Here is a 27,759-nt window from a genome sequence, read left to right on the forward strand (position 1 = left end):
CAAATTTCGAATATTGATTAATTTATTTGTAAAAATAAAACTTCATAAAATTAAAATATTATTCCTATTCGAATCGGTCTTCGAATAATACAACATCCACTAGCAATAAAGGAGCTTTTAATAGGTTATTCCCAACTGAGCTTGCTGGACTCAAATTTCGAATATTGATTAATTAATTCGTAAAAATGAAACTTCATAGAATTAAAATATTATTCTTATTCAAATCAGTCTTCGAATAATACAACTAGCAAAATGGGCGACCCTTTTACTTTTATGGGGGGTAGAGGTATGGAGGGAAAGTACAGGATTATTTTATTTCTCTGCAATATAATCAAAAATTTTCTCTTTTTCTTTAATTAATTTGTTATTATATTCACAGTCGATGGATATAATAAAAGTAATTGTACATACGACGGATATCGCGTCGATTCGCCTAACAGGTAAGGAAATTAGCTACCTAGTTCTTATCACCTGCTCGAGCTCTGCTACCCATTGGTCTCCATACCTGTTTCTGAAATGACACTCTCATTTTCTCGGATGATGCGATATCATAGCAATTAATAAATTTGCAATCACGAGAGTGCAATCGTATACCTAACTCAAGGCATTTAATACGCCTTCGAATTTACTCGAATATAATCATCGCTCCCATTTTAATTTCCTAATTTTTATCTCGCATATTGAAAGAATAATGGTGTCCATATATATTGAGAATATAGACAGACCACTCCCCTAACTGTCTCCATTTAATAATATTTTAATACAACCCGGACAATCGTCTCCCCTAAAGTATAGTAAGCTATAGGCTACCAGTCCCATTGTTAAATGCTCACCCTAAGCATACCCTAATTTCGAAATGTCCTGAAATCCTGCGAACCATAATCTCTAAGGTACCTACGCTTTACGCCTGTTTTAATTTCAATTTCCTAATTTTTATCTCGGATATTAAAAGAAAAATGGTGTCCATTTACATTAAGTACATAGACAGACCATTCTCCTAACAGTTTTCATTTAATAATATTTTAATATAACCCGGACAATCGTCTCTCCTATAGTATAGTAAACTATAGGCTATCAGTCCTATTGTTAACTCTTTGCACTCGACGATTTTTTGGCTTAAGAAGAGTAGAAATTCAAAGATTCTCAACTAAAAAACTGACGATACTTTTCTGAGCAGTGAATAAAGAATTGTAGAATTATTTGATTTCGATACCTCGCACACTGTTACGTTACATTAAATTTGATATATTAATTAATATCGATCTTCCAAATTTTATAAAATGGTGACTGAAGCTCACCTCTCGAGTGCAAAGGGTTAAATGCTCACCCTGAGTGCACCCTAATTTCAAAATGTCCTCAAATCCTGCGAACCATAATCTCCAAGGTACCTACGCTTTACGCCTGTTTTAATTTCAATTTCCTAATTTTTATCTCGCATATTAAAAGAAAAATGGTGTCCATTTACATTAAGAATATAGACAGACCAGTCCCCTAACAGTCTTCATTTAATAATATTTTAATACGACCCGAACAATCGTCTCCCCTAAAGTATAGTAAGCTATAGGCTACCAGTCCCATTGTTAAATGCTCACCCTAAGTGCACCCTAATTTCGAAATGTCCTCAAATCCTGCGAATCATAATCCCCAATGTACCTACGCTCTACGCCTGTTTTATTAGCAGGTTCAACGATCCTGAAATAAATTCGAAGGCACGAATGCAATTTCCTTTCGTGTTATACGTAAATTTCTTTATGAATATTTATCAATCAGCATTATCAACGACTCGACTACAAAGTCCCAGAATTATCGCACATTCCTTCCGCTGTTTCTCCTCCCTTTACCCATCGTCCTTCCTCACCCACCGACGTCGTCACACGCCTATGCAAATCCGGTATCTCCGTCGATCTCCATGTACGAGCAAACAGAATAACGCGCGCGCGATCGTCACGTAAGCCTGGCATTGGGTTTTCCTCGGCAGCCATCGAATTTCGACGCGCGTTGGACGCGGCTCGTTCGCCGTCTGAGTCACCAAGGAGAATCGAGTGAACGTTTTGCGGTCTGGTTTCGTAAGAACGAGAGTTCCGTATCAGCTACTCGCTGGTTTCGCTCGATTCTCCAGGCGCTTGACCCAAAGAACTTGAATTCTGCGCAGCGGGCCGGAATCCGCCCCGATCCGCTTCCACGCTCCTCCGTATCTCGCGAAACGCGTCCATTCGCGGATTCACCGATAAGCTTCCATACACACGACGTTTCTATCCTACCGTCTTCTAGCTTATTTGCTTATTTCATCGACGCGTCCAATCTGTACGCAATTCGCATGACGAAAATCGCGAAAATTTATATAACGAGCTTAATCGCTTATTTATCGCGAATATTGCTTATTATAACATTTCTCCTTCTTCCACATAAATTATGCAACTAGTAACTCGTTCCTGAAACGAGAATCTGCTCCTTGTTAACGTGTCCTCGATTTTTCGCGCCTTTTTCGTCCAAGATATTAATTTCTCGAATTTCGCGAAGATCGCAACGTGTGTCACGAGTAAGAGCCGCGTGCGAATCTCGCGAGTGTGAGATCCTCTGCTGACAAGGTTATCGTGTCTCCCAGGATAATTAATTAAGACACGATCGAGATGTCAGAACAGAGATTCGAGAGGAATTTTTATGAGTTCTGGTCAGAGGATGCGTCTCAATCGTTGGCTCCTCGATTCGATCGCGCTCGCGGTCAACGAAGGATAAAACCGATGGCAAAATCGCGAAATTCAAGGTATAGACAGGTGTTTACGCGGCGTGTGATAAACGGGCCGTAAACACGGCTGGAAAGAAAATATTTTTTATATATTTATACTGCGTGATTCAAGGAACGGGATTCCCAGCGCGTATCTAATTGGAAGTCCCATCACGAGATTCTGGAATTCTAACTAGCGGTTCAAGGAGTATGATCGGACAGATGCTTATAGCGAACTGTTTATTAAATCATGCCACTTCCGGTTCGCGTTCGTCGCAGGTCGCCATTAACGTGACGTAGGTGGAAACCTCGGAATGCTCAATGAAAAGTCGATTCTTTTGGAATGGAAGCAGGCATACGGAGAAACAGATTCTATCGCGTGCTGTCATACTTTCAGCCGCGATCTAACTGGCTAATCGCCATTTTTCACTCTGCTTACAGTTACCATGACCATTCGGCAGACGAGTAATCTTCTCGCGAGACTGTTTATCTGTCTAATGTTTGCTTCAATGGCAACGATAAACAACGGATATAGTTTGGTTAATTCGCGGATAAATAAAATTCACGCGAAATTATAGAGTTGGAAGTAAAAGGTTTGACAGATTCTTGAAAATTCGAGGCAAAACCGCAATTATTGCCTGGTTGAGATAAATCACTCTAAGAGGAGCCGTATCTCAGCATTTGCTCGTCAGGCGACAATGAAATTATTCGCGGATAATAACGCGATAGGCGTGATTGCGATTATTAAGAATGAATAATTCATCGGTGATAACTTGTCTCCTGTGTCTTCCGACTTTGGAGATGAAAATTACCGGTTTTCACGATTGGCCCGACAATAGGCGCCTGGTCGTGGTATTTGTCTTGCTCGCGGGGAAAAACGAGCTAAAAATCGCGGCGTTCGATGAAGTATCTGCCAGGAGCAACGTCGTGTGGTTTGAATTACGCGAAATTATAGAGTGGACGAGTCATCTGGAAGGTTTATTTTTCGCCCCTCGGTTCAATAATATCAACCGGTTTCCATTGCTAATTTGCATGCTCGCGAGGACTCGTTCGCCATAGCGAAAGACTGGGTTTACGTCCTCCTTAACACCATCCACGATCGCTATTTATATTTGTTCCGAGTATCGGAGAGATTGCAAACACATAAACTAGTAGCCTGTCCTACTCGCGAGGTCTCCGCGTTTCTTCGAAGCTGGCGAAAAGAATTCGGGATTTATTCCGCTCGAGCCGATTCCACCGATTCCCTGTAAAAGTCAAACTAGAATTCGTTTCCCAGTAAACGCGTAACGGAGTCTAATTTTTGTGTTACTTTTATCAGCACCGATGTGTTGATCACCGTTACATTCCCGATGGGTAATTCGTTAAACCTGACCCTGGGGATACAGGTTTCTCAAGGTTCGAGTGTACCGAGCTCCTTCGCGTCTCGTAAACTCGCGATCGGTGAATAGTGGTGTCGAACGATGACAGAATCGTCGACGTGTCGCCGATAAAACGGAAGCATCGCTCGTTAAGAGCTCGCGAGCGAATAAATCCTAGCAGAGAACAATGAGCCTGCACGAAAGAGGCCAAGTTTTGCAAGCCTATCTCCGGCATTCTTTCGCAAAAGGATCTCGATGTACGATAGCTGACGCCGGCGTGTATTCTTGTCTTTGAAACTAGCGCTTACGTCAATGGCGTTTCGGGTTTTCGAAAGAGTGCAGAGGAGGGAGAGGAAAAGAGAGACGGAGAGACTGGCGGAGAAAAGGGAAGGATCGTCGAGACGAAAATTTGAGACGAAATACAAGATGTCGAGTCAATTCGATTCGAAGAAATTTCGAGTAATAACTCTTTCTCGTTTCGATACAGATTTCCGTCTAAAAGTTCCTTGACCCATTATCCCGATTCATTGGGTCAAGATTACGAGAGACCTCGTGATTATTCTCCCACGCGTGAATATAATACGCGATCATTAGACGATGATATCGTTGGATTTTCCTCTGTAATTTTGCGAAATTCCAGCGTTTATTTCACATCATCTGCGATCACCAGTCTACCGATTTTATTTTATAAATGGCGTTTAGAAGGAGACACGTAGATCTCGATTTACGATTTACAAATATCTCGTAGGCGCCGCGCACGAAGAATATACCGCTATCGGTATTTTCCTGTATGCTAATGCCATTACGTCAACCATCATTTACACGCGCATCGTTTACCTATCATAAAAATCCAATTATCTAATACAGATAAGCCGAAAGAGAAACAAACAAGTCTCGCGGAGCGTCAGAAGATTCTATCGTTCGATGCGACTTTCCAAGTAACTTAATTCCCAGTAGCTCCGATACATTTCCCCATATCGATTCCGATAATCGAATCCTCGGGGTACATATTTCAATCGGACAAGCATCGTTAATGAGATCCTTGTACGAGATCCTTGTTCGACAGCCGGATGTTTGCGCGTGTCCTTTTTCCCAGCTTTTCCACGGTTCCGTTACATTCTCCTGCGTTAGCCGCTCATGGTTATTAATTGCCGCGTTAATCAATCGGCTAGCTTCTTATCGCGAATTATCGACCACCGTTTCGACCAGCCTTCGCGTCCTCTTTGTCCAATCTTGCACCTGTTATACGACGATGACATAACGTCCAAGAATCCCGATGTTCCTGTCTATAAACGACCGATGGTCCGTGCAAACATTCGCCAAGAAACCAAATATAATTATATCCCACAGGCGTCGGATTTAAAAAATTTTTTAAATTTTATACTCGATTTTGCAACCGATCCGATTTTTACTACGTTCGATCGGAAATGCACCCTAACTTCTACTCTTTGCAGGGTTCGATCGTGGACGTTCGATCAACGAAATATTCCAGGATCACAAATTACCCCGAGACCAGAGTGTTCCCATAAAAGATCTAAATAGCCGTTCAACGACCGAATGGAATAAAATCTTGACATTTTATATCCCGGATATAACGTCCTGTTCTGCTACCCGAGTAATACGCTCTGTTCCGAGTACTTTATTACTCACTGGCGACCGCAGCCTGTAAATTACTCTGGTCCTCCACGGTGCTTTCTTCGGTCTACGCCATTACCAGCTAATGTCCCATAAATGAGCGAATTCCCACTGTGGGGTCTGGTTGCGGGAAATCACGATTCGCGATAGGTTATGTCAGGCGGCAGGGATATCCCGACATGAAAAAATGCGAATCGGTTCGGCGAAGCGGGTAGACCTTGACAGTGTCAGCCGCGGCCTGCCAGCGAAAGTTTTGTCCGCTACCTGCGTGATCGCCACTGGTTCGCAGTTCGGTACTACGGTTTCGTCGAAGATCGGGTCAATCACGGACGGATCTGTGGATACTATCGAAAGTGTCTTCGTGGAAAGTCTCGTTTCGCGCCGGGGAAAGGGACAGAACGGCGGAGGGTAACGGTCATCGATGAGTAACGGTCAATTATTGGCCGACGTAAAATCCACCGGTGCCTCGTATATAAGTTGTTGTCTCGTTCAACAGCTTCAGTCGTTCTTCACTCTTCGGCCACAGCGATTACCGATTTGAAGCAGCGACGTGATCGGTTGGTGAATTCGTGAATCTCGTTGGACCTCACCGAGTGCGAGAAAAATGCGTCTCTTCGAGTGTTTTGTGCCTGTGTTGGTACTCCTGTACGTTGGGAGCTGTTCCGCGAACCCTGGTGAGTTCTTCCTTATTTGGACCACGGGCACTTCCGGTCGGGAAACGGACGTGAAGGCGCGGAGAAGAATTATTCGCGATTAACCTCGTTTTCATTGGCATTCGCTAATTTCGTCGCGATTTTCATTTTCGCGCGGTTTTTCTCCAGTACCCCGGTTGGTACTCGACGAATGCAGCTGTTGGTTGTTTTATTAAAACGGAAGCGTCGATTCTGTTTCGTAGGCCTGCTCGTGGAACTAGCGAAGCACCGCAAAGGGAGCCTGCTGGACCCACTGGGCCTGTTCCAAAAGAACCAAGATCCTCAGAGCACCAGTAAGGCGGGATCATTCGGGACCAATCTACAGCTAGGACCGCTTTCCCTTTCGAGCAGTATAGCTACTTCTTCGGCAACGGCCCAAGGCAGTGGGGCAAGCTCCGTTGCTAAGGCGAATTCCCAGGCCATCGGGGGCGCCAATGCAAATGCCGACGCCAGTGCAGCCGCTAATGCTCAAGGTATTTAATACGGAAAGATGTTCTAAACTGTTAACTAATTGTCAAAGCACCCTGAAGATATTAGACTCGAAAATATTCCCCAGCAGCATACTATCCGAAATCCCCGCCCAATTTAATTCGACCGGTGAAATCTACAAAATTCGTAAATTTTTCATACGTCGAGACAATGTGGGAATCGATGAAGGATCCTCAGGAGTAGCCTCGGTGTTTGCTCGATCGCGTATAAAGCCTGAAATTTTCTCTGAACTCAGGTTACGCCGATTCAACATGGCCGAATTATAACTCGAACGACGCTGGAGGTGACTGGGTACCAACGAATAACCAACAGTACGATGGTTCCGGTTCTTGGCCGGTTACGAACGCGAATCACGGTAGCAATACTGGTGCGAACGCCGTTGCAAATGCAAATGCAAACGCGAACGCGAACCTAAATGCATACGGAGGTGTAAACTCGAACGTGAACGCCAACGCGAATTCGAACGCCAATGCCATCTCAGAAACTGGTGCATCACCGACCGGTTACTATTCCCCGGGATACGGTCTAGCAGACACGGCTGCCAACGCGAACTCAAAGTCGCACTATGCGAGACCATTCGCTGACTATCGAGCTCCCGGAAGTCTCGAAATTAATGCAGATGCTGCAGCAAGTGCGGATGCACGAGCGAATTCCGTGATTGGAGGGAGATCCCCGAGCATCTACTATGATCCCGAAGGATCATGGATCGATGCTGGCGCATCTGCGAGTGCTAATGCGAGAGCGAATTCTATCAGAGGCACTAATTCACCGGGTCACTACCGTTCTGCAGCATTCACCCACAACATCGCAGCTGGGAGACCAAACTCGAAGTTCAGCAATGGTCTGGGACCACCTATCAGCTACTATCCACCAGGACACGTCCAACCCACTGGACCTGTCATCGTTCCTCAGAGACAAACTCCTATAACGATAATCGAATCCCCATACCCCATCGACGGAGACATTCAAGTACTTCCCGTACCCATCCAGTCCACTGTATATTCTCATCCCGTGTCCCATAGACGTCCAGAGGTGATCGTTCATCCGATGCCTCCGGTCCAGTCATTCCCACAGTTTCCACCTGGTCGTCCTTCCAGCAACGCTGATACGGTGATACCAGTGGTGATCGTGGAGGATCTACCACCTCACAGGCCGCAACCGCGACCTGGTCACGGTCGAAAGCCTGACACGATCCAGGTGATCGTGATAGAAGAAGAGCCTAACTCGCCGCAGCAAGGCCAAGGTGAGCTGCATCGAACGGAAGCTAGATGGTGTACAGTTGACTTACACCCGATGTTGCATGCATAAGAACACGAGGTTCACGCTGAAGAGGACCGTCGATCGCGATCACCATGCCTCACTGTTCATCTAACTGTTTGTAATTCCGCTGAGAGTGATCGATGGACGATTTGTAAATGTACACGATGATGCATTGCACTGATACGTTTGCAAGGGAATACCTCTGTTGTCTGCAGCCGTGGAGGAATTGTTCTTCTCCGTGTATATACGTTGGATCGATACTAATGCTATCGAGATACTTGTACAGTTTGTGTAACTTATTAATCTAAATTGTCGAAGAGGACGAGGTTTCGTTCCTCTTCCAGCACTGTGTCTTACACTGATTAACATTTAACAAGGGAATCCGTTGATTACTGGAATGACAGTCGCCTTAATGTTTGATTAGTTTAATTACGTGTCATTGGTAGAAGGTTCTAAACCGATCTCTTTACAGCAACGACACGTGTAGTTAGAATAGCTGTAACATATGCACATTCGTGTATCACTTTCGCACTTACTCAATGTGGAGCATTAACTAACTCTCTAACTTTCCCTTTCGATTCATTTCTCTCTTTCTCCAGCAGGTGGACTCTTAGGTCAACCAACGGGCGGCGTCTATCCAATGGGTTACGCAGCAGCCAATGCAAACGCCAATGCAAATGCCATTGCAAACGGCAATGGTCTCGCGAGCGCGAACGCAAATGCCAAGGCGATTGCCAATGCTAACTCCGGTCTCAACGGGAACATGTATCCTGGAGGCCTTGTCCAGGGAACAGGATATTACCCAGGAAGCGCACCAGCGACTGGAATAGGAGCGAACAACCCTTTCCTGACAGGAGGTTCCCAAGGAAACGCTAACGCAGCTGCCAATGCTAATGCAGCTGCCAACGCCAACGCGGGAGCGATTGGCAATGGAAACATGTATCCGATAACGACAGGATCAGCTCCAACATCGGGCTATTATCCAAGTGGTTCGTACGTTCCCCAAGGAAACAATCCTTTCCTGACTGGTGGACCAGTCCAAGGAATAGGAAACGCAGGCGCCAATGCCGGAGCTAATGCTGGAGCCAATGCTGGAGCCAATGCTGGGGCCAATGCAGGGGCCATTGCTGGGGCTAATGCTGGTGCCAATGCTGGTGCAAATGCTGGAGCCAATGCTGGAGCAGCTGGTGCTCCAGGGCAGATCGGAGCGCAGAATCCTTTCCTCAATGGAAACTATGGAGCAACTAGACCTCATGGACTAGGACATTTCGTAACCGGAGGAAACGGAGCAAATACGAACGCTGGAGCGACAAGTGGTGCATCTGGAGCAATGAAGGGCATCCCAACGACGTATCCTGGTCAAGGAAGCGGACCAATAAACTACGGAATGCCTATACCAACGGGACCATCGATACCTGGATCAGGAGCAAACGCAAATGCCAATGCTGGAGCAAACGCAGCTGGAACTAACGGAGTGTACGGCCAGCCGATCAAAGAGACCCCAGTGATCATCCCTGCTACTCCAGTTGGAAATTACGACACTGCGCCATCTGGATCTGGTAACGCATTTGGAAGCCCTGACTCGGGTAGTGCAATTGGAACTTATCCGACCAAAGGTGCTCCTATTTACGGAACAACTGGACCAATGTATGGAAATGGACCCGCTGGTAATGCTGGAGCGAATGCTGGAGCCACTGGTGCTGCCAATGGTGGAGGGTATATCGCTCCAACCATAGGTGCTCCCATTTACGGACCATCTGGACCAACCTTCGGTAGTGGACCCTCTGGTAACGCTGGAGCGAATGCTGGAGCCACTGGTGCTGCCAATGGTGGAGGGTATGTCGCTCCAACCAAAGGTGCACCCATTTATGGAACACCTGGACCAACCTTCGGCAATGGACCCTCTGGTAATGCTGGAGCGAATGCTGGAGCCACTGGTGCTGCCAATGGTGGAGGGTATATCATTCCAACCAAAGGTGCTCCCATTTACGGACCATCTGGACCAACCTTCGGCAGTGGACCCTCTGGTAACGCTGGAGCGAATGCTGGAGCCACTGGTGCTGCCAATGGTGGAGGGTATGTCGCTCCAACCAAAGGTGCACCCATTTATGGAACACCTGGACCAACCTTCGGCAATGGACCCTCTGGTAACGCTGGAGCGAATGCTGGAGCCACTGGTGCTGCCAATGGTGGTGGTTATGTCGCTCCAACCAAAGGTGCACCTATTTACGGAACACCTGGACCAATTTTCGGCAGTGGACCCACTGGTAATGCTGGAGCGAATGCTGGAGCCACAGGTGCTGCCAATGGTGGTGGTTATGTCGCTCCAATCAAAGGTGCACCTATTTATGGAACATCTGGACCAACCTTCGGCAATGGACCCTCTGGTAATGCTGGAGCCAATGCCGGAGCTAATGCTGGAGCGAATGCTGGAGCCACTGGTGCTGCCAATGGTGGAGGGTACGTCGCTCCAACCAAAGGTGCTCCCATTTACGGAACAACTAGACCAAGCTTCGGCAGTGGACCCTCTGGAAATGCTGGAGCGAATGCTCAGAGCAAAGCCGATGCCGGAGCGAACGCTGGAGGCACTTCTCCTGTTTTCGGAACCGCTGGACCTACCTTCGGCAATGGACCCTCTGGTAATGCTGGAGCGACCGCTCTAAGCAAAGCTGACGCCGTGGCGAATGCTGGAAGCAGTGGATCCGGTGGAGCTTCCGCTGGAGCCAGCGCTAAAGCTGACGCCGTTGCGAATGCTGGAAGCAATGGATTCGGTGGAGCTTCCGCTGGAGCCAGCGCTAAAGCTGACGCCGTGGCGAATGCTGGAAGCAATGGATTCGGTGGAGCTTCCGCTGGAGCCAGCGCTAAAGCTGACGCCGTGGCGAATGCCGGAAGCAATGGATTCGGAGGAGCTTCCGCTGGAGCCAACGCTAAAGCTGACGCCAATGCTGGTGCTAATGGTGGTCTCGGTTCATTTGGTCCCTACGGAAAAGGTATGTTTAGCCATTATGAAACACATCTCATTACCCCTATCGATTAAAATTACCTATTCCTTAACCGATACGAACAAATACTGACCCTGATACTTAGTCATAGAGCACCAGAGCTTTCAGCATTTGGTTAGAAAGACCTGTCTTTCAGCTTACATCCTGAAACAAGATCCCTGTTAATCACTTCGTATTATTCTCTTATCCATCATTTGCTATTCCTTTCATAAATTCATCTGCATCCTCGTTCTCCAGTGCATTAAAACCAGCCCTAATCCTAATTAAACGATAACGTCTACCTTTTTCAGACTCAAGAGCCATCTCTAGCGCAATTTCCAATGCATCAGCCAACGGAGGCTCTGCTGGCAGCGGTTCGTCCGCCAACTCGTCCGCCAATTCGTCAGCTGTCGGGTCCGGAAAGGCGATTGCAAACGCGCAAGCATCCAGCAGAGCTTCTTCGTTTGGACTCGGTGGCAGTTCCGCCTCCAGCCACGCTTCCGCTAGTGCCGACACGAGGAGCATGCTGGTCTTCAGCGACTAATCGTCTGGACATTTCGACCTCCTCGTTAATTAAATGACTCCGTTTCTCGGGCCATTTAACCATGGGATTAACCCAGTCCCATGGACCGTGCCATCGTTCTGAAGCTTTCAGGATACTTCTCCGATTCGTGGACACGCGATCCGTGCTCGCTCGCAGCATCTGAAACACGTCAAACCAGAGTCAAAGATGCGTGCATCGATGAATGACGGTAATTAACGCGTTGCACGCTGATGCAACGCGATTACCGTCACGGGATCGTGACACTGTAACCGAAGATGAACGTAAATCGTAATTATTTTGCGGTCGAACCGCGGTTTGTTATGCAACGAGATTTATTGCGCTTCGTCTTCTCCCGGGAAAAATTTTACACGAACGAGATGAATGAAGCTGCGGGTCGGTGTTCATCGAATCGTACGTTTCAAACGGATCTGCTGTCATTTGTGATACTCTTCTTGCCAATACACGAAACACAGGGGGCAACCTCTGTTCGACTCGAAATATCGTAATTTTACGTTCACACTGTATATTCAGCTCGTGTCCACCGATTTGATTGTTTCATCGAAGCGTGTTATCGGTCAGTTTCTAAACTTTTCAGAGTGCCCTCCTTCGTTTCCGTTTTCAATCTTCTCGCAAAAGCGGATAATACTCCACGCGTCGATATACGTTTAGCCTCTCTTTCATTTTGGATTAGGTATCCTGGATGAAACGTTATCCCCGTGACAACGTATAATTAAATACGTCTTACGCGCAGGATATTTTTGCTGCGTGACGAAATATTTGAACTGTAAGTTATTGCAACTCGAACTTCGAGATAACGTTTTGTCCGTCTTACTGTAAACAGCGTCGAACTCACGATGTAGCTTTTAATCGTGGCTATTGATAATAAAAGGAAATGTTTTTTATTAATTTATAAGCAAGACGGCATTGATTTCTTACGAGTTACGTTGAATAAGAGCATAGTTCATTTATCGATCATTTAATCTGGCATGCAATAACACGATGGAGATTGCCTGTCAACGAAATGTAAACAGGTCATGGTCATTTTCGTTTCTCTTCTGCAATCGAAGAGTTTTGTACAAATAGAAAGTCTGCTCGAAGATCGAACATTTTTTATTTCGAATACACTATATATTTTATAACATTGAGACGAGAAAACAGGAGTACCATGCGAGCCTTGAAATTCACTCCCAATTAAATTTCAAAATTAAATACGAATTTGAGCTAGGAAATTTTTTCATTTCAATTCGAATCTGAATGCGAACATTCGAACGTTCGAATTTATGTAAATTTCAAATTATAAATCGAAGATCGAATCAATATTTATTCGAGATGAAATCTATCGTGATGTTAAAAAGATATTTAAATTTCAGATTTGACATCTGGTTAAAATTAAATTCGGAAATTTATGTTTAATTTTCGCCGGAGAGACTGTTTTGTATGAAAACAAGGCAAGAACGAAGGGCAGGTATCAGGATGTACAGCGAGACTTGCCTTCTCTCATTAATATCCGAGTACGCGAAGTTACCCTTATCGATTGAAATTACCTATTCCTTAACCTATACGAACAAATACTGACCCTGATACTTAGTCATAGAGCACCAGGGCTTTCAGCATTTGGTTAGAAAGACCTGTCTTTCAGCTTACATCCTGAAACAAGATCCCTGTTAATCACTTCGTATTATTCTCTTATCCATCATTTGCTATTCCTTTCATAAATTCATCTGCATCCTCGTTCTCCAGTGCATTAAAACCAGCCCTAATCCTAATTAAACGATAACGTCTACCTTTTTCAGACTCAAGAGCCATCTCTAGCGCAATTTCCAATGCATCAGCCAACGGAGGCTCTGCTGGCAGCGGTTCGTCCGCCAACTCGTCCGCCAATTCGTCAGCTGTCGGGTCCGGAAAGGCGATTGCAAACGCGCAAGCATCCAGCAGAGCTTCTTCGTTTGGACTCGGTGGCAGTTCCGCCTCCAGCCACGCTTCCGCTAGTGCCGACACGAGGAGCATGCTGGTCTTCAGCGACTAATCGTCTGGACATTTCGACCTCCTCGTTAATTAAATGACTCCGTTTCTCGGGCCATTTAACCATGGGATTAACCCAGTCCCATGGACCGTGCCATCGTTCTGAAGCTTTCAGGATACTTCTCCGATTCGTGGACACGCGATCCGTGCTCGCTCGCAGCATCTGAAACACGTCAAACCAGAGTCAAAGATGCGTGCATCGATGAATGACGGTAATTAACGCGTTGCACGCTGATGCAACGCGATTACCGTCACGGGATCGTGACACTGTAACCGAAGATGAACGTAAATCGTAATTATTTTGCGGTCGAACCGCGGTTTGTTATGCAACGAGATTTATTGCGCTTCGTCTTCTCCCGGGAAAAATTTTACACGAACGAGATGAATGAAGCTGCGGGTCGGTGTTCATCGAATCGTACGTTTCAAACGGATCTGCTGTCATTTGTGATACTCTTCTTGCCAATACACGAAACACAGGGGGCAACCTCTGTTCGACTCGAAATATCGTAATTTTACGTTCACACTGTATATTCAGCTCGTGTCCACCGATTTGATTGTTTCATCGAAGCGTGTTATCGGTCAGTTTCTAAACTTTTCAGAGTGCCCTCCTTCGTTTCCGTTTTCAATCTTCTCGCAAAAGCGGATAATACTCCACGCGTCGATATACGTTTAGCCTCTCTTTCATTTTGGATTAGGTATCCTGGATGAAACGTTATCCCCGTGACAACGTATAATTAAATACGTCTTACGCGCAGGATATTTTTGCTGCGTGACGAAATATTTGAACTGTAAGTTATTGCAACTCGAACTTCGAGATAACGTTTTGTCCGTCTTACTGTAAACAGCGTCGAACTCACGATGTAGCTTTTAATCGTGGCTATTGATAATAAAAGGAAATGTTTTTTATTAATTTATAAGCAAGACGGCATTGATTTCTTACGAGTTACGTTGAATAAGAGCATAGTTCATTTATCGATCATTTAATCTGGCATGCAATAACACGATGGAGATTGCCTGTCAACGAAATGTAAACAGGTCATGGTCATTTTCGTTTCTCTTCTGCAATCGAAGAGTTTTGTACAAATAGAAAGTCTGCTCGAAGATCGAACATTTTTTATTTCGAATACACTATATATTTTATAACATTGAGACGAGAAAACAGGAGTACCATGCGAGCCTTGAAATTCACTCCCAATTAAATTTCAAAATTAAATACGAATTTGAGCTAGGAAATTTTTTCATTTCAATTCGAATCTGAATGCGAACATTCGAACGTTCGAATTTATGTAAATTTCAAATTATAAATCGAAGATCGAATCAATATTTATTCGAGATGAAATCTATCGTGATGTTAAAAAGATATTTAAATTTCAGATTTGACATCTGGTTAAAATTAAATTCGGAAATTTATGTTTAATTTTCGCCGGAGAGACTGTTTTGTATGAAAACAAGGCAAGAACGAAGGGCAGGTATCAGGATGTACAGCGAGACTTGCCTTCTCTCATTAATATCCGAGTACGCGAATTCTCGTAATTCACGCGTAATTACAGACAATCGCTATTGCATCGGGTATCATTTGTTTTGCGTCTTCGCGGAGTTTCCATTTATTATCATGCCTTATCATACGACTGCGAACAACCAGTCCTCCTCCTATGCTTCGCTCTCTTATGCAATGCACGTACTACTGCGTTCTGTAAGCTGCAACAAAACTCAATAAACTTTACGACTGTTCCATTTTTTCAATCAATTCGCGTCTTTCTCGTTGACCTTGCCTCATTGCGATACTATTGTATATCCACTAATATACATATGATCTTGTACATGTCAGTGATATTGGGTATAAAAGTGTCAATGGGTATAAAAAGAATTTTTTTTTAATTTTGAAATATGTCGCAAATTGGAACATATAATATTTTATTGGAATATAAAAGCGTATGTATAGTGACTCCATAACGAGATTTGAAATTGACAGAACCTGTAGCTTTTCTCCTATATTTGACACATTTTCTTACTCTTCATGAAGGTAGTTAATCGATGAACCTCTATGAATTTGAAGAAAAATTGGAAATTATTAGAATGAGGCTACTTTGAAGTAAAAAAGATCCACGTTTTCCCAAAAATTTTACCTTCGTTTACGTATAAGAAGGTTCTTTAAATTATTTATTTTCTTTAATTTTTAGGTTCATCGACTAGTGCATATATATCATAGTATATGTACATAAAATTTCGAGTGAATTGGTAGCCTAGTTTTTGAAATATCTTTCCCGCCAATTCGGCAAAACGCGTTTAAAGTATACGAAGAAGCAGCACACGCATATACTTGCATGCGATAATTATGCTGTGGAAACCATAATATTTCGAAAAATGCATTGAAAATTTAGGAATATATTCTAGAAATATTAAGCTACTGATTAAAATAACAAGAAGAAGAAGAAGAAATATTTTTCTTCGGTCTACCCAAGATTCTCCCTTAGAGATCAGGGTCTACTTTTACCTAGATTATCTTCGATCCTTGTCATTTTGTAATCCCCAAAATTTCCATCGCCTTTAGAACCTTGGACTTCTACTTTTTCGCGACGCTAAGCTGTTTGTAATGCTTTCATTTTTCGTGTGAGAGCTGTACTCTTACCAGCTGTAAGAATAAGCGAGCTCGGATTACCGATAAAGTGGTATGAGCGAATAAAATAACAGGTAGCAGTGATAACCAGAGTCTCAAACGATTCACTAGATCCGCGGATAGACAAAGAAGGCCCTCTTTAAAAAGACCAAATTGAGAAGCAATCGAGGACAGCTTTATACGAGACCAGAGAATACCGTAGAAGAGTAAAGTACGACCAGTTATCGAGATTTGGAATTATTTAACCCAGCCATCTCTTCTCCTCCCCTTACACAGTCAAGAGGAATATTTCTACGGGTTTTCCCGAATTATCGCCGTAAACGAAAAGTTTCTTAAGGGACCGCTTTGTTCCATTATTCTCAGCTCGGTCGCAGGTTTTAGTGCCGCTTCCTGGAAATTCCAAACAGGGTACCGGGGGTTGCGGCCAGGTCAGAGGACCACCGTTACGCGGTCAAAACCTTTCGTTTCTTGAAAATACCTCGATAACGGCGAACAACCCCTATATAAGGGAAGCCTCGAAATTCCGATGCATCCAGTACTGCGATAGATCCTCGACAAGAATGAAGTCGCTCGTCTTTCTGCTAATCCTCGTTGCCATTTCGATGGAGACCTGTCTTTCCTCGGAGAGAAAAGCATCTGCGATGGAAGGCAAGAATTTTTGTGATCGTGACTCGTTGAAATTAAATAAAAATTATAATAAGTATAAACTATAAAATTGTTAAGCTTGATTACTTCCAGAAAATAAGGGCATACCTGAGACTGCGAGGACTGTGGACCAACAGCAAACAGGCGAAAAGAACATCTTCTATTGGTATAACAATGGGAAGAAATATAGGTAAATTTTCTTTTCTTCAAATTTTTCCTTTGTAAACGATATTCCGTGGATATTCTCCGTTCCAATACTCGCTCTCGGCGAATCATTTACAGGTTGAACTTCGAAAAGCCATTCTACAACGTCACCGTTCCAGAGATATCAACAATGTATCAGTCTCCGACGCTCATCCGTCGTCTATACGCAAACAGGCTCAAGAACACGAAGCCTAAATCTAGCACCCCGAACAATTGCATCAGCAATTCTTTCAATTGGTGTAAACTCATACCAGTGTCTTTGGACGTATAATATTTTCATATAGACAATCCATGTCATATTCTCTACTTATAAGATACTATTTTCTACTTATAATTACAATTTGTTACTGGCGAAGCTATTCATCGATTAAGTAATTGGTAAATATTGGTAATCGAACGTAGGATAAGAATTATAATCGATAGGTATACTGCGTACAAGGGCAATGGAAAGTCTGCTATGAAAACGATTGGAGAGGTACAAGGCTGAAATTAAAGTAAGACTGATTATAACCGTCTTAACCCCTGTGAATCGATGTAAATCAATTCGAGGCTTGAAATATACCTAATTTCTCAACACACTCGTGACTCTGTCTTCACTGTCTTCCCAATTTTCCTCCATTCGCCTCGCGGCTATTATAATCTATTAGTTTTCCCATAAGTCTATAGAAGCTGTGCCGTGTCAGTGAAAATAACGCTATTCTACGAAAGAAACGTCAAAGAGTAAATGGGACCTTGAGCAAGTCAACCGATTAATTATCTAAGCGACAGATTTAGCGTCGAAAATTCCCAAAGAACGCTGAATAAAACATGACCCTAGGAAAGCACCGACTTGCGCCGTTCGCTCTTTCAATATCACGTACCAGACTCACGAATCCTCCTCTGTCTCTCTCTCTCTCTCTCTCTCCTCGGCTAGTTTGTTTTTTTCATTTCTTCCACCACGTAATTCCCCGGCGCGTCTAGGCTAGGCTGATTAGCGTCCTTAGCCGCGGCTGACACTTTCTTGCGGTCCACTTTCGTTCGTCCCTGGACCGTAAGGTCGTCCACTCGTCAGAAATCAATGACGAATACGCCTGTGATCTCCGGAAATTACGGAACTGCGGGTGTCTTCCTCGGATTTCAGAGGCGACTGGTGCCAAGTATAAAAGCAACGTGCTCGGGCCACTTCCGACGATAATCATTCGGTACTCATCGCGATAGTTAGCTGGTCGCACCTGGTCGAGATGACGCGTGTCCTGTCGTTACTCGTGTTCTGCGTGCTGGTATGGCAGACTTGTCACGCCAAGCCAACGAAAGTGCTACAGAATCCACGATCCTTGAGCCCGGTGCAGGACCAGCAAGCGACATCAGTGGTTGCTGGTCAGTTACTTATTTTCAAATAAAAGCGTTTCTTCTTGCAACAAGACTCGCGGACTCGATGCCATGATACACGAGAGATCATGTGGCTTGGTTCTATCATAGATAACGAAAGAGAGCAACGATCACCGGAGTATGGGTTCTTCAACGACGATTATTCGGATCCTGAAGCGGACGTAGCTGACGAGCGACGCTTCAAGCATCACAAGCATCATCACAGACCTGGAGGATGCAGCGAGTACCCTTGCGGAGGATATCCAGGGTTCGTGTAAAATTCGTGTTAATTGTTGGCACACGTATATCGTGGTTTCGTACTAGACGCATTTTTTCGTGTCTGTTACCTCAGGTATGCACCACCCGGAGCCTATCCGCCATCCGGAGGCTATCCACCATCCGGAGGGTATCCGCAAGGAGGATCATCGGGATCCTTCGCCACAGCATCCGCAGGATCCTTCGCGAATGGCAGACCCTCGGAAGGACAAAGCCACGCGAATGCACAGAGCGCCAGCTTCAACTTTGGACCGTACTCGGCATCCTTCAGCGTCGCTGAATCTTCCTCTGGCGGCCAAAGGTTCTAACAATTCAAAGGTAATTGTTTGTCTTCCTCCTGCAGTTGTACTTAGCACATCCGCGCAACCATTCACGCGTTTGCAGCCGTAATTATTAAACGAGGATAATTCCTCGGGGTTTACGTTTCTTATTTGAAATTTGCTCGATTTTCCCAGTATCTTGTCCCCTTGTCGGACTTTTTTTAAACAGAAATGGTTGGGATCGTTTGAGAATTTGACACGTCTTTTAGTTACGTTCGAAAATAATTTATATTTCGTCCTGAGGTAGGATTTTCATCGTAGGATCCTATTTTTGTCGAAGATTCTTTTTATTAGATTAAGTTTGATCCCACGTCCATCTGAATTTCGCGTGTTATTGTTTTTCTGTCACAGGATTCTATTTTCCTCGAAGATTCTTTAAAAACAGATTACAATTTCACGAACATATTTGGTTAGTTCAAAGTCTGAATGATTTCATTAATTCTTTGGTTATTTTGAGAGCTAGCGTGTCTTTTGTTTCAACTTCGAACGTTTATGTCAATCTTAATTTCCTTTCTTACTACTTCACCTCCACAGCAATCTATGTTTCCAAAGTTTCGTCCAAGAGAGAAACGATTATGATCGTTCGAATATATCTATATATCACTTGGACCCGTATCAGTTTCAGTTTCTTTTCGATGCGTCTTTAAAACACAGTACGTAGCCATTAAAATTCATTTCTTGGCAACCTCAAAAAGTAGCTTAAATCGAGGTTAATATCGGCTCGTATCACAACTTTGGGCAATATATTTAACCCATTCAACATATCTAAACATCCAAATTGCTCCAAAAGTTAACTTCAAACCAACAATTTCTATCTCTGCTGAGATTTTACCACCATCGATTCGTCACCATCGATTTCCATCTTTGCTGAGATTTTACCACCATCGATTCGTCACCATCGATTTCAATCTTTGCTGAGATTTTACAAAGAATCGTCCGATTCTTCGCCTCGCTTCCACAGTATCCTTCAAAAATAAATAAAACAAGTCAATACGTAGCTATTTAAATTTATTCCTTGGGAATTTTAAAAAATTAGCCAGTCTTCGAATTTAACTCTTTGCACTCGAGAGGCGTTTTCCAGTCGCCATTTGACAAAATTTCGAAGCTCGATATTAATTAATATATCAAATTTAAAATAACGTAACAGTGTGCGAGGTATCAAAATTAAGTAATTCTACGTGTTGGTTATCATACGATTTCTTATTTACTGCTCAAAAAATACCATCAGCCTTATAGCAGAAAATTTTTCAACTCGTAACCTTCTTTATCCTTAATCTATGACCGAACGTATAATCCATGCATACTTACTCTCGAATTGACCATCGCACAGTGTGACAATCGATTAAGAAACTCTATCAACATACCTAGACGTCCATATTGATTTTCGACTTGCTCCAAAAGCTACATCGTCCATCTTTCTAATTTCGAACCAACGTCATCATCGATTCCACTCCTATCAGCTTCGTCGTCGCATCAAGCATTCCTTTATCCTTAATCTATGACCAAACGTATAATCCGCGCATGCTTACTCTCGAATTGACCATCGCACAGTGTGACAATCGATTAAGAAAGTCTTTCAACATACCTAGACGTCCATATTGATTTTCGACTTGCTCCAAAAGCTACATCGTCCATCTTTCTAATTTCCAAGCAACGTCATCATCGATTCCACTCCTATCAGCTTCGTCGTCGCATCAAGCACTCCTTTATCCTTAATTTATGACCAAACGTATAATTCATGCACGCTTACTCTCGAATTGATCATCGCACAGTGTGACAATCGATTAACCGTTTGAGTGCCAAGCGGCGCGATCGCGCTTCTTCTATTTTGTGTCCAAAAGTGCCAGCGCTCTGAGCTGCGAAGCTGACAATCAGCGCGCTCGGTTGGTGAACGCGGAATATGAGAAGCGCTATCGCGCCGCTCGGCATTTTTGGACACGGAATATGACAAGCGCTATCGCGCCGCTTGGCAAATATCGATTGGGAAACAATAATGACCCGTGGCACTCAAACGGTTAAGAAAGTCTTTCAACATACCTAGACGATGAAATTCATTTTGCACTTGCTCCAAAAGCTACGTCGTCCATCACTTCAACTTCGAAGCAACGTCACCATCGATTCGTCGTCGCAATCTTTCGATTCACCGCCAACCATCCGCTTATCTCCGCGTGGAAACGCTCGAGGCTGGTACACGTTTGTCGTTGCGTGGCATACGCTAAATCTCGCGCATCGGGACCATCTTTTTCTCGGTGCCTCCGACGCGGAACACGTGTAACGAGCACGCCGGTGGACACGCTCCGTGCCGTGTCCCATAACCGAGAATATTAATTGACTTCGCGCGCGGTCGCGCGCGCGTGACCGCGGCACGCGCGTCGCAACCCAACGAGCGTCGTCGCCCACGGCACACCAGCCGAGACGAATCAGTTTGACGTGAATCGGTTCTTCCTGTAATTCCTTCAGGCGCAGATGCCACGGCGTACGCTTCTGTTTACGAGCCTGGAATCCTCGCCGTCGACTAATCGCCAGTCCCTCCTATTCTCTCCTCCGATCGCGTGCCAAATACACCTGATCACGAGCCGATGCCTATCGTAGAGATTCCGGGAAACGCGATTCGCGCGAACGTGAGTCAATTGGTAGCTCCGGAGAGATAAATCGCGGTACCATTCCCGTGAGACGAAAGAAATTACGTTCCCGACTTGAATGTTGAGTACGGTTAGCTGGAAACGCTTCTGGGAACATTGGTGGGGAGGTTCCTGGATAGTTGTTAGCGTCTCGGATGATAAACTCGGGGCACGCGGGATATAAAAGGAAACGTTTGTGCTCCCTGTCGGGAAGGGGCACGGTCGGAGGTTCTGTATCTCCGAGTTTTTACTTCCGCGAGAGATCGCTGCCTTCCACCTGGCAGGCTAGCGAACCGCCTGCGGATAGCACAGGCCGAGAGAGCGAGGAAGCGGAGGATGTCCCGTTGCAGAAGGTTCTCGCTGCTCGGGGTCGCGATTATGACTCGCGAGGAGCGATAGGAAGTCGCGAAACGTGGAAACACACGCGACACGCGTTCCATTGGTCGGAAGGATCTCGAGGTTCTTCGGTTCCCCTCGAGAACTGGTCGTAAATTCACGCGTGTCGGGTTAACGAACTTCGTCCATTAGAGATTTACACGATTTTACCCGACAGACTCCTCTCCGTCCGCGCGAACGCGCGTATACACCGATTTCCTGTCGAGAGGAGTGGAGATCGCGTTCCTGGAGCCTCCTGGAAGCTTCGGGATTCCGGTGATATTGGCGCGAAAATTTGCTCGCGCGTGTTGGAAAGAAGAGGCGAAAAGAGGCTTCTCGAACGGGAGGAATAGAAATAAAAGATGGCGGGTGCAAGGTACGAGGAGGTGCTTTCTCTTGAAGATTCCTCGATCGTTCACCCGGCGTGGAAAAAGAGGAGAAGAAAGAAAGCAAGGGCCAGGTTCGCGATGCAACGTTCGAAAGGGACGTGCGGGCAAAGAGAAGGCGACTCAGCTCCCTCGAGAGCGGCGAGAGGAAGAGTTCACGAGTCGAAGGTTAACGAACTCGCGCGAATTAAAAGGAGGAAAGGAAGCCTGACGTAATCGCGACGACGCGTAGTCTTTTCACCTCTGCGGTGCCAGCGCGAGCGAACAAACGATCCCGAAGGAGAGAAGCAAACGAGAACGCGAGTGGAACATCTGTCCAGCCTCGGGGTCCAGTTGGAGAAGATGCAACAATCATTTCGTATCGTGAGTGTCACTTTTGTCGTGACTGCCTTCGAGGCGTTTCCTTTTCTCTCCTACTGCCGCCGGCTCGCTTCGTCTAACTGGCCGGGCCCCGGCTCGACAAAAGCAGGCTTGCCTACGCGTTGATTATTCAAATGTGTGTGGGACCTGTGCGAAAAGGAACGTCGTAAAACGCGCGGCGCTGGCTGCATTGTCCCATTGAGCCGCAGCTCCTTTTGGTACGTGTGAAAAAGAATGGACAAAGGGAAAATGAATCTTCTTGGTTCTCAGGCGATCGGCAGACGGCCAGACAGACGGATTAACTCGTTTTAAAGGGATCCAAGGGACGCCATGTTGCCGGCCGCTGCGTCCACAGGCGTACTGCCCTGGCGAACCGGTCTGTTTTCGTTCCGAAACGCGCCTACACTCGCGAGCTTCGTTTTAAATCCGCTCCGACTCCGGCTCCGGCTCCGTGCGTTTAAGCAGATGTAAACAGGAGGGGGAAGCGGTCTCGGAGTTGCCACGATGGATGCATAGATCTCGAAGAATGCTTCTTCCATCGAACAGTCGCGGCACAAAGATCCCGGGATCCATTGGAACCACCTGTAGCCGCTCTCCTCTCGAACAGTCGCTTCGACGAATCGCCAATGCTAGCTTGTCCCTCGCTGTCTCGACTCGGTGCCGTTGAAAAAGGTAAATTACACGGCGCCACTGTTTGGTAAACTCGAACGAATTACCTACGAGATGCAAATAAACGAGCGTCGAACGAAACGAATCGTGGTAACGAGGATTGATTACACGGCTGACAAGCGCGTTATGAATTGTTAAAATCGTATCAATCACGTGGACACGTACATTATCATCGGCGCTCCTGCCAGGCCAATAAATCCTGGTATGTAAATCGCCTCTCGGGCTCCCTTTCAAGGGTCATTCTGCAAGGGTTAAAGGTCACGAGTTGCCGTACCCGCACGCTCGTTCGCGCGTACGCTGCATCCAGACGAGCGAACGCGCCTCGCGAAAGTCCTGTTACTCCGAGTTGCAGACGAAATCTCCGTCTCTAGATAGATCCATCGACGTACAAACGTGTACGAATATCGAAAATTTTTCAAGAAGAATACGTTCAACGGGATTTTCCCGCTTTCCGCAGGTACTCGAGACCCACCCCCCATGGACGGATCAGGCCGCAACCTAATCCGCTATGCCGATCGGGGATCTACGGCCGCTTCCAGGCCATTGTTTACAAACATTCTACGTCACTAGGTATAAGTAAATAGAGGCGACCAGCCGCACGAAAAGGGACGAACCACCCTCCGTCCCTGGAGATTTCCTGAGGGCCAGGTTCCCTTTGTCCGAGCGCCAGATGTTCCCGCGAATAAAACCGATAAAATATCGCGAAGCGGCCTCGTCGGCGGCGTGGCGAGGCAGAGGGACGAGGACAGTCGGTGCAAGGAAGCGGAGGAACTGCGGGACGGAGGGTCGAGGATTAAACAGCACAAAGGGAGGCGAAAAAAGAGGAAGAGGGCCCTCGTGAAAAAGCGAACACCGAAAATCGGGATACGTAGGGAGGCGTGCAATGACCGGGACCGATCCGTGCACACGCGCGCGAGCGAGCGAGCGGAGCGCGCGCACACGTGATCTTCGGCGGACACGCTATCTATCCGCCTGGAACTTTCTCCGCCGAAAGCCTGTTTCGTTGAAAATAAAAAGCCCAGGAGAACGATCAGAAGCGAACGTGGTTTCTCGTTCCCTTTTTTCCCTTTTCTTTTATTCTCTTTCTCTTGTCTTCCTTTCTCTCCTTCGACGCCCCTGATTTTACTCGCTCGCAGGTGGTTCGGGAGGAGAGACCGGTGGAGTCTCGGCAATCTTTGCAGTCGTATCCTTGGCCGTTGGGTCCCGTTTCGACGTTGCTTCGATGCCTCTTCGGCGACGTCGCGACGTCACCCGGATGGCCCTTTTCCGTCCTCCGTTGGGGCCTCGTGGGATAATCCGCTGCGCGGATATTATTCGTCAACGGGAAGAAAACTATCGCGCAGAGGCTCACCGACAGGCAGTTATATATCCCCGTCGGTTAGCTCTATAAAAAGCCGCGGGCAATAAAACATCCGTACTCGTTCATTTGGAATTCGCGTAGCGAATCTCGCTGCTTTTATTCTGGGAACTCGTAACCGCTCGCGATTGGCTCGTAATACCCGACGCAACGCAGCCTCCTTTGCCTCGCGATCTCTCGATCGCTCTCGAGAACGTTCTTTCCGAACACGCGACTCCTCGTGCCTTCTCCCTCGCATCAAAATTCTTCCCTCTCGCCACTCGTTTCTCTCATTCGCCGAACAAAGGAGCTCGGGATGAGCCGTTCTCTTTGCCGAATCACCCTGTGCCGCGAGACCATGCCAATCGATGATCCCTGGAAACCGGGACAGGGTCCAGTCTAATCAAACGCACGCGTGTTCCCTAGACTCCCTAGAAGTCTCCAATTTAACCAATCAATAGGGAATCCTGGAGGTCCCCGCTTAAGGCCCAGACTGCTAGCTAGCGAGCGAGCGGAATGACGCGGTCCGAAGCGCGACAGAGGCTGGAGAGAAGCGTGTTGCACGGTAGCCGAAAGCAGAGAGGTTCGTGACACCGTGGACGCATTAAAGGGGCTCGTTAAAGGTCCGTCTCTCTGGTCGTTAAGCATTGTTTAGCCGCTGCTGGACACGCAGAGGCCCGTTCCTGGGGCCAGTCCACCCGGCCGATCGGACGAGAAGGCCGGGCCCTCGCGAGAGCGAGACGGACGCGCGAAAAAGGGGGGAAAAAATGAAATAGAAAGTGGTCTGTCCGGTGCATACGGTGTACAGTGCGTGAACGGGCCGCGAGGCGCCTCCTTCTGGACCCTTACCCCCGGCCTGTTCCTGTTCGCCACGCACTATAGCGAATTCGCGATGCTCTCTTCAAGCCTTCCGCGGCATTGTGCTCGCATTTCTCGTGCGGTTGTCGGCTCGGAAAGTATCTTCTGGCTTAAGCTGTCGGTAAGTCGGCTGAGAAGTTCGCGTGCAATTCTTCCTGCTCTCTCGTCTACTCTGGTTGCCATCCAATCGGCAGATCGTAAAGAAATCGCGACGGTACTCGAGTTTCTTTCGTGACGTTTCACTTTTTCCAATCTTTTTCGGACACTTTTCGGGGTCTCCTTCGCTTCGCAGGGAGGGAGTTCGGGTCTCCACTGGGCCCGTTCTCGTGAGGTCGAATCTTTCGGCATGATAGAGGTATCGCTGGCACGATTAATGGTTTGGTCAGGTAACGTCGAGGCTCGGGCTCTTGCGAAAGAGAATGTGTGTCGGTCGGTGAGAGAATGCCAGGTGACGTTTCGTACGTCACTAGTGACGCGCGATAGGTAACTCGAGGTTCGCAACGCGAGCATTATCGAGCAACCTTGTTTCCTCGGCGATTCGTGTGCTCGTTGTTTCCTTTTCGTCTGTGATCGAGTGAGGATTCGCAACGCGTCGACGAGTTAGAAGTGGCAAAGATCGCACTCGTACCTCTAGAGTCAATTTTTCGCGAGGATCTCTCGGGTCGAATCGTCCTCTGTATCGTTCTATTTTCTCAGGGTTAAACAACGTTTCGGACCTCGCCAAAAACTCCAGCAAACTATCGAATTCGGCAAAATGACAAATTTCCTCTCTCTCCTGGTCATCACTCTGGCTTGCGTAATTGTCCATGCCCAACAAACATCTGAACAGAAACGTAAGTAGAGCTTGTCTGTGGAAAGTAGTCGATCGACTATGTGTCTGTACGCCGAGGTTAACTCTTCGCCATCGATGACTAAGTTTCTATTCCTTTCTAGAAGCGTACGTCGACACTGTGCACTGTCACGGTTGCACGTGTAACTGTGATCGTTTCTCCATTCCGCGTACAGTACAGTCGATCGTCTGAATATTCGATTTTCGTGTCCACGAATGTTTCATTTTTATTCTGTTAATTTTGTTCCGTTCATTTTCACTCTGTTCGCACGCTCAGCTGTTTTCGGACAAACGTTCGACGAAATCGTGGTCTCGTCGGATCTGAACGTGAGAAGAAAGTCCAAGGAAAGCCGTCAGGGTAAAAGACTGACGAACATACCATCGGGGACCACCGGCCCACCTGAAAAATCCACCGCAATCGCGTCCAGGCTCGTTTCCAATGACGGTAGTCGAATTACACCGGTGAAAACTCAAACGAAACGCGAAATTTCAAACTTGCAAAAGAGGTAAGCTACCTAAATTCGACTTACGAGGCAATTCGATCGTCGATCACTAAGGTGTCGTCTCGATCCTAGGTACCTGGACATGGGCGTCGCGGGATACTTGCTGAAATCTCGGAAACGATGAAATTTCTATTCCGAGGACAACCGCACGATCCTCACACACCCATTCCGACCATACTTTTCGGACCCCTTTCGGACCATGGTTCATGTAACAAAAAGGATAATAAAAATTTTCTGTGCCACAGCAACCCCGGTTGTCGATGTTATTATCCCCACTCTACCGTCTCCACCTGCGTCAAAAATAATTCATTTTCCTCTCCAAGCACCGTTCAAATCCTGTCAATAGGAAGACCTAAGATAGATAGACTATAGATCCAAGTTGGTCAGGGATCGCAAGTTTCTTCGAATCTTTTCGAAAAGTCTGCGCGAATTTCGAGCGATCGATTCTCAAAAGTTTCGAGCTGGCGGCAAAACGCGGTCAATTGCGAGTAACGTACTCTCGATCGGGCGGATCTCGGCGCAAAGCGAAAGTCAGGCGAAAAGACGGTTTCCTTGACGCCCGGCTGAAAGGTGGCGTGCGGTGCCGTTTAAACTTTCAAATCGACGCGTCGTTTCGAATGCACCCTACCACGCGATTCCACGTTCACAATACGTCCGCCGCGACGGTGCGGCGTATTGTCAAGCATTCCGTGTCCGTCCCGCGAGCT

General features: G+C 46.3%; 3 protein-coding genes across 4 annotated transcripts; all 3 read left to right on the plus strand.

Annotated features, from left to right (window-relative positions):
* Positions 1-6,208: 6,208 nt before the first annotated feature.
* Positions 6,209-12,591, plus strand: LOC108551980 (fibroin heavy chain). 2 transcript variants are annotated; one of them, XM_017906338.1, is made up of 5 exons: positions 6,209-6,392; positions 6,614-6,883; positions 7,135-8,142; positions 8,759-11,149; positions 11,452-12,591. In XM_017906338.1, exons 1-5 carry the CDS (start codon positions 6,323-6,325, stop codon positions 11,682-11,684), a joined length of 3,972 nt encoding a protein of 1,323 aa, XP_017761827.1. In that variant the 5' UTR covers positions 6,209-6,322; the 3' UTR covers positions 11,685-12,591. The 2 variants fall into 2 exon arrangements, with proteins under 2 accessions (XP_017761827.1, XP_017761828.1); XM_017906339.1 differs by having other exon boundaries at positions 8,762-11,149.
* A 5,763-nt stretch (positions 12,592-18,354) lies between these two features.
* LOC108551966 (rhodopsin) lies at positions 18,355-24,543 on the plus strand. Its single transcript, XM_017906317.1, has 4 exons — positions 18,355-18,528; positions 18,631-18,787; positions 18,872-19,113; positions 23,984-24,543. The coding sequence occupies exons 1-3, from the start codon at positions 18,393-18,395 to the stop codon at positions 19,101-19,103; spliced, it is 525 nt and encodes a 174-aa protein (XP_017761806.1). The 5' UTR covers positions 18,355-18,392; the 3' UTR covers positions 19,104-19,113; positions 23,984-24,543.
* A 1,238-nt stretch (positions 24,544-25,781) lies between these two features.
* Positions 25,782-27,289, plus strand: LOC108551967 (uncharacterized). Its single transcript, XM_017906318.1, has 4 exons — positions 25,782-25,841; positions 26,417-26,553; positions 26,827-27,055; positions 27,125-27,289. Exons 2-4 carry the CDS (start codon positions 26,475-26,477, stop codon positions 27,174-27,176), a joined length of 360 nt encoding a protein of 119 aa, XP_017761807.1. The 5' UTR covers positions 25,782-25,841; positions 26,417-26,474; the 3' UTR covers positions 27,177-27,289.
* Positions 27,290-27,759: the final 470 nt, after the last annotated feature.

The sequence above is a fragment of the Eufriesea mexicana genome, unplaced genomic scaffold (assembly GCF_001483705.2).
Source record: "Eufriesea mexicana isolate 0111107269 unplaced genomic scaffold, ASM148370v2 scaffold5272, whole genome shotgun sequence".
NCBI lineage: Eukaryota > Metazoa > Arthropoda > Insecta > Hymenoptera > Apidae > Eufriesea > Eufriesea mexicana.

Bases quoted from the DNA above. Each gene is read 5' to 3' on its own strand.
- LOC108551980 (XM_017906338.1), top strand. From the start codon at position 6,323: ATGCGTCTCTTCGAGTGTTTTGTGCCTGTGTTGGTACTCCTGTACGTT. The intron at 6,884-7,134 runs GTATTTAATACG...CTCTGAACTCAG, and splicing joins TGCAGCCGCTAATGCTCAAG to GTTACGCCGATTCAACATGG. The intron at 11,150-11,451 runs GTATGTTTAGCC...TACCTTTTTCAG, and splicing joins ATTTGGTCCCTACGGAAAAG to ACTCAAGAGCCATCTCTAGC.
- LOC108551966 (XM_017906317.1), top strand. From the start codon at position 18,393: ATGACGCGTGTCCTGTCGTTACTCGTGTTCTGCGTGCTGGTATGGCAG. The intron at 18,529-18,630 runs GTCAGTTACTTA...GTTCTATCATAG, and splicing joins AGCGACATCAGTGGTTGCTG to ATAACGAAAGAGAGCAACGA. The intron at 18,788-18,871 runs GTTCGTGTAAAA...CTGTTACCTCAG, and splicing joins CCTTGCGGAGGATATCCAGG to GTATGCACCACCCGGAGCCT.
- LOC108551967 (XM_017906318.1), top strand. From the start codon at position 26,475: ATGACAAATTTCCTCTCTCTCCTGGTCATCACTCTGGCTTGCGTAATT. The intron at 26,554-26,826 runs GTAAGTAGAGCT...TCGCACGCTCAG, and splicing joins ACAAACATCTGAACAGAAAC to CTGTTTTCGGACAAACGTTC. The intron at 27,056-27,124 runs GTAAGCTACCTA...TCTCGATCCTAG, and splicing joins ATTTCAAACTTGCAAAAGAG to GTACCTGGACATGGGCGTCG.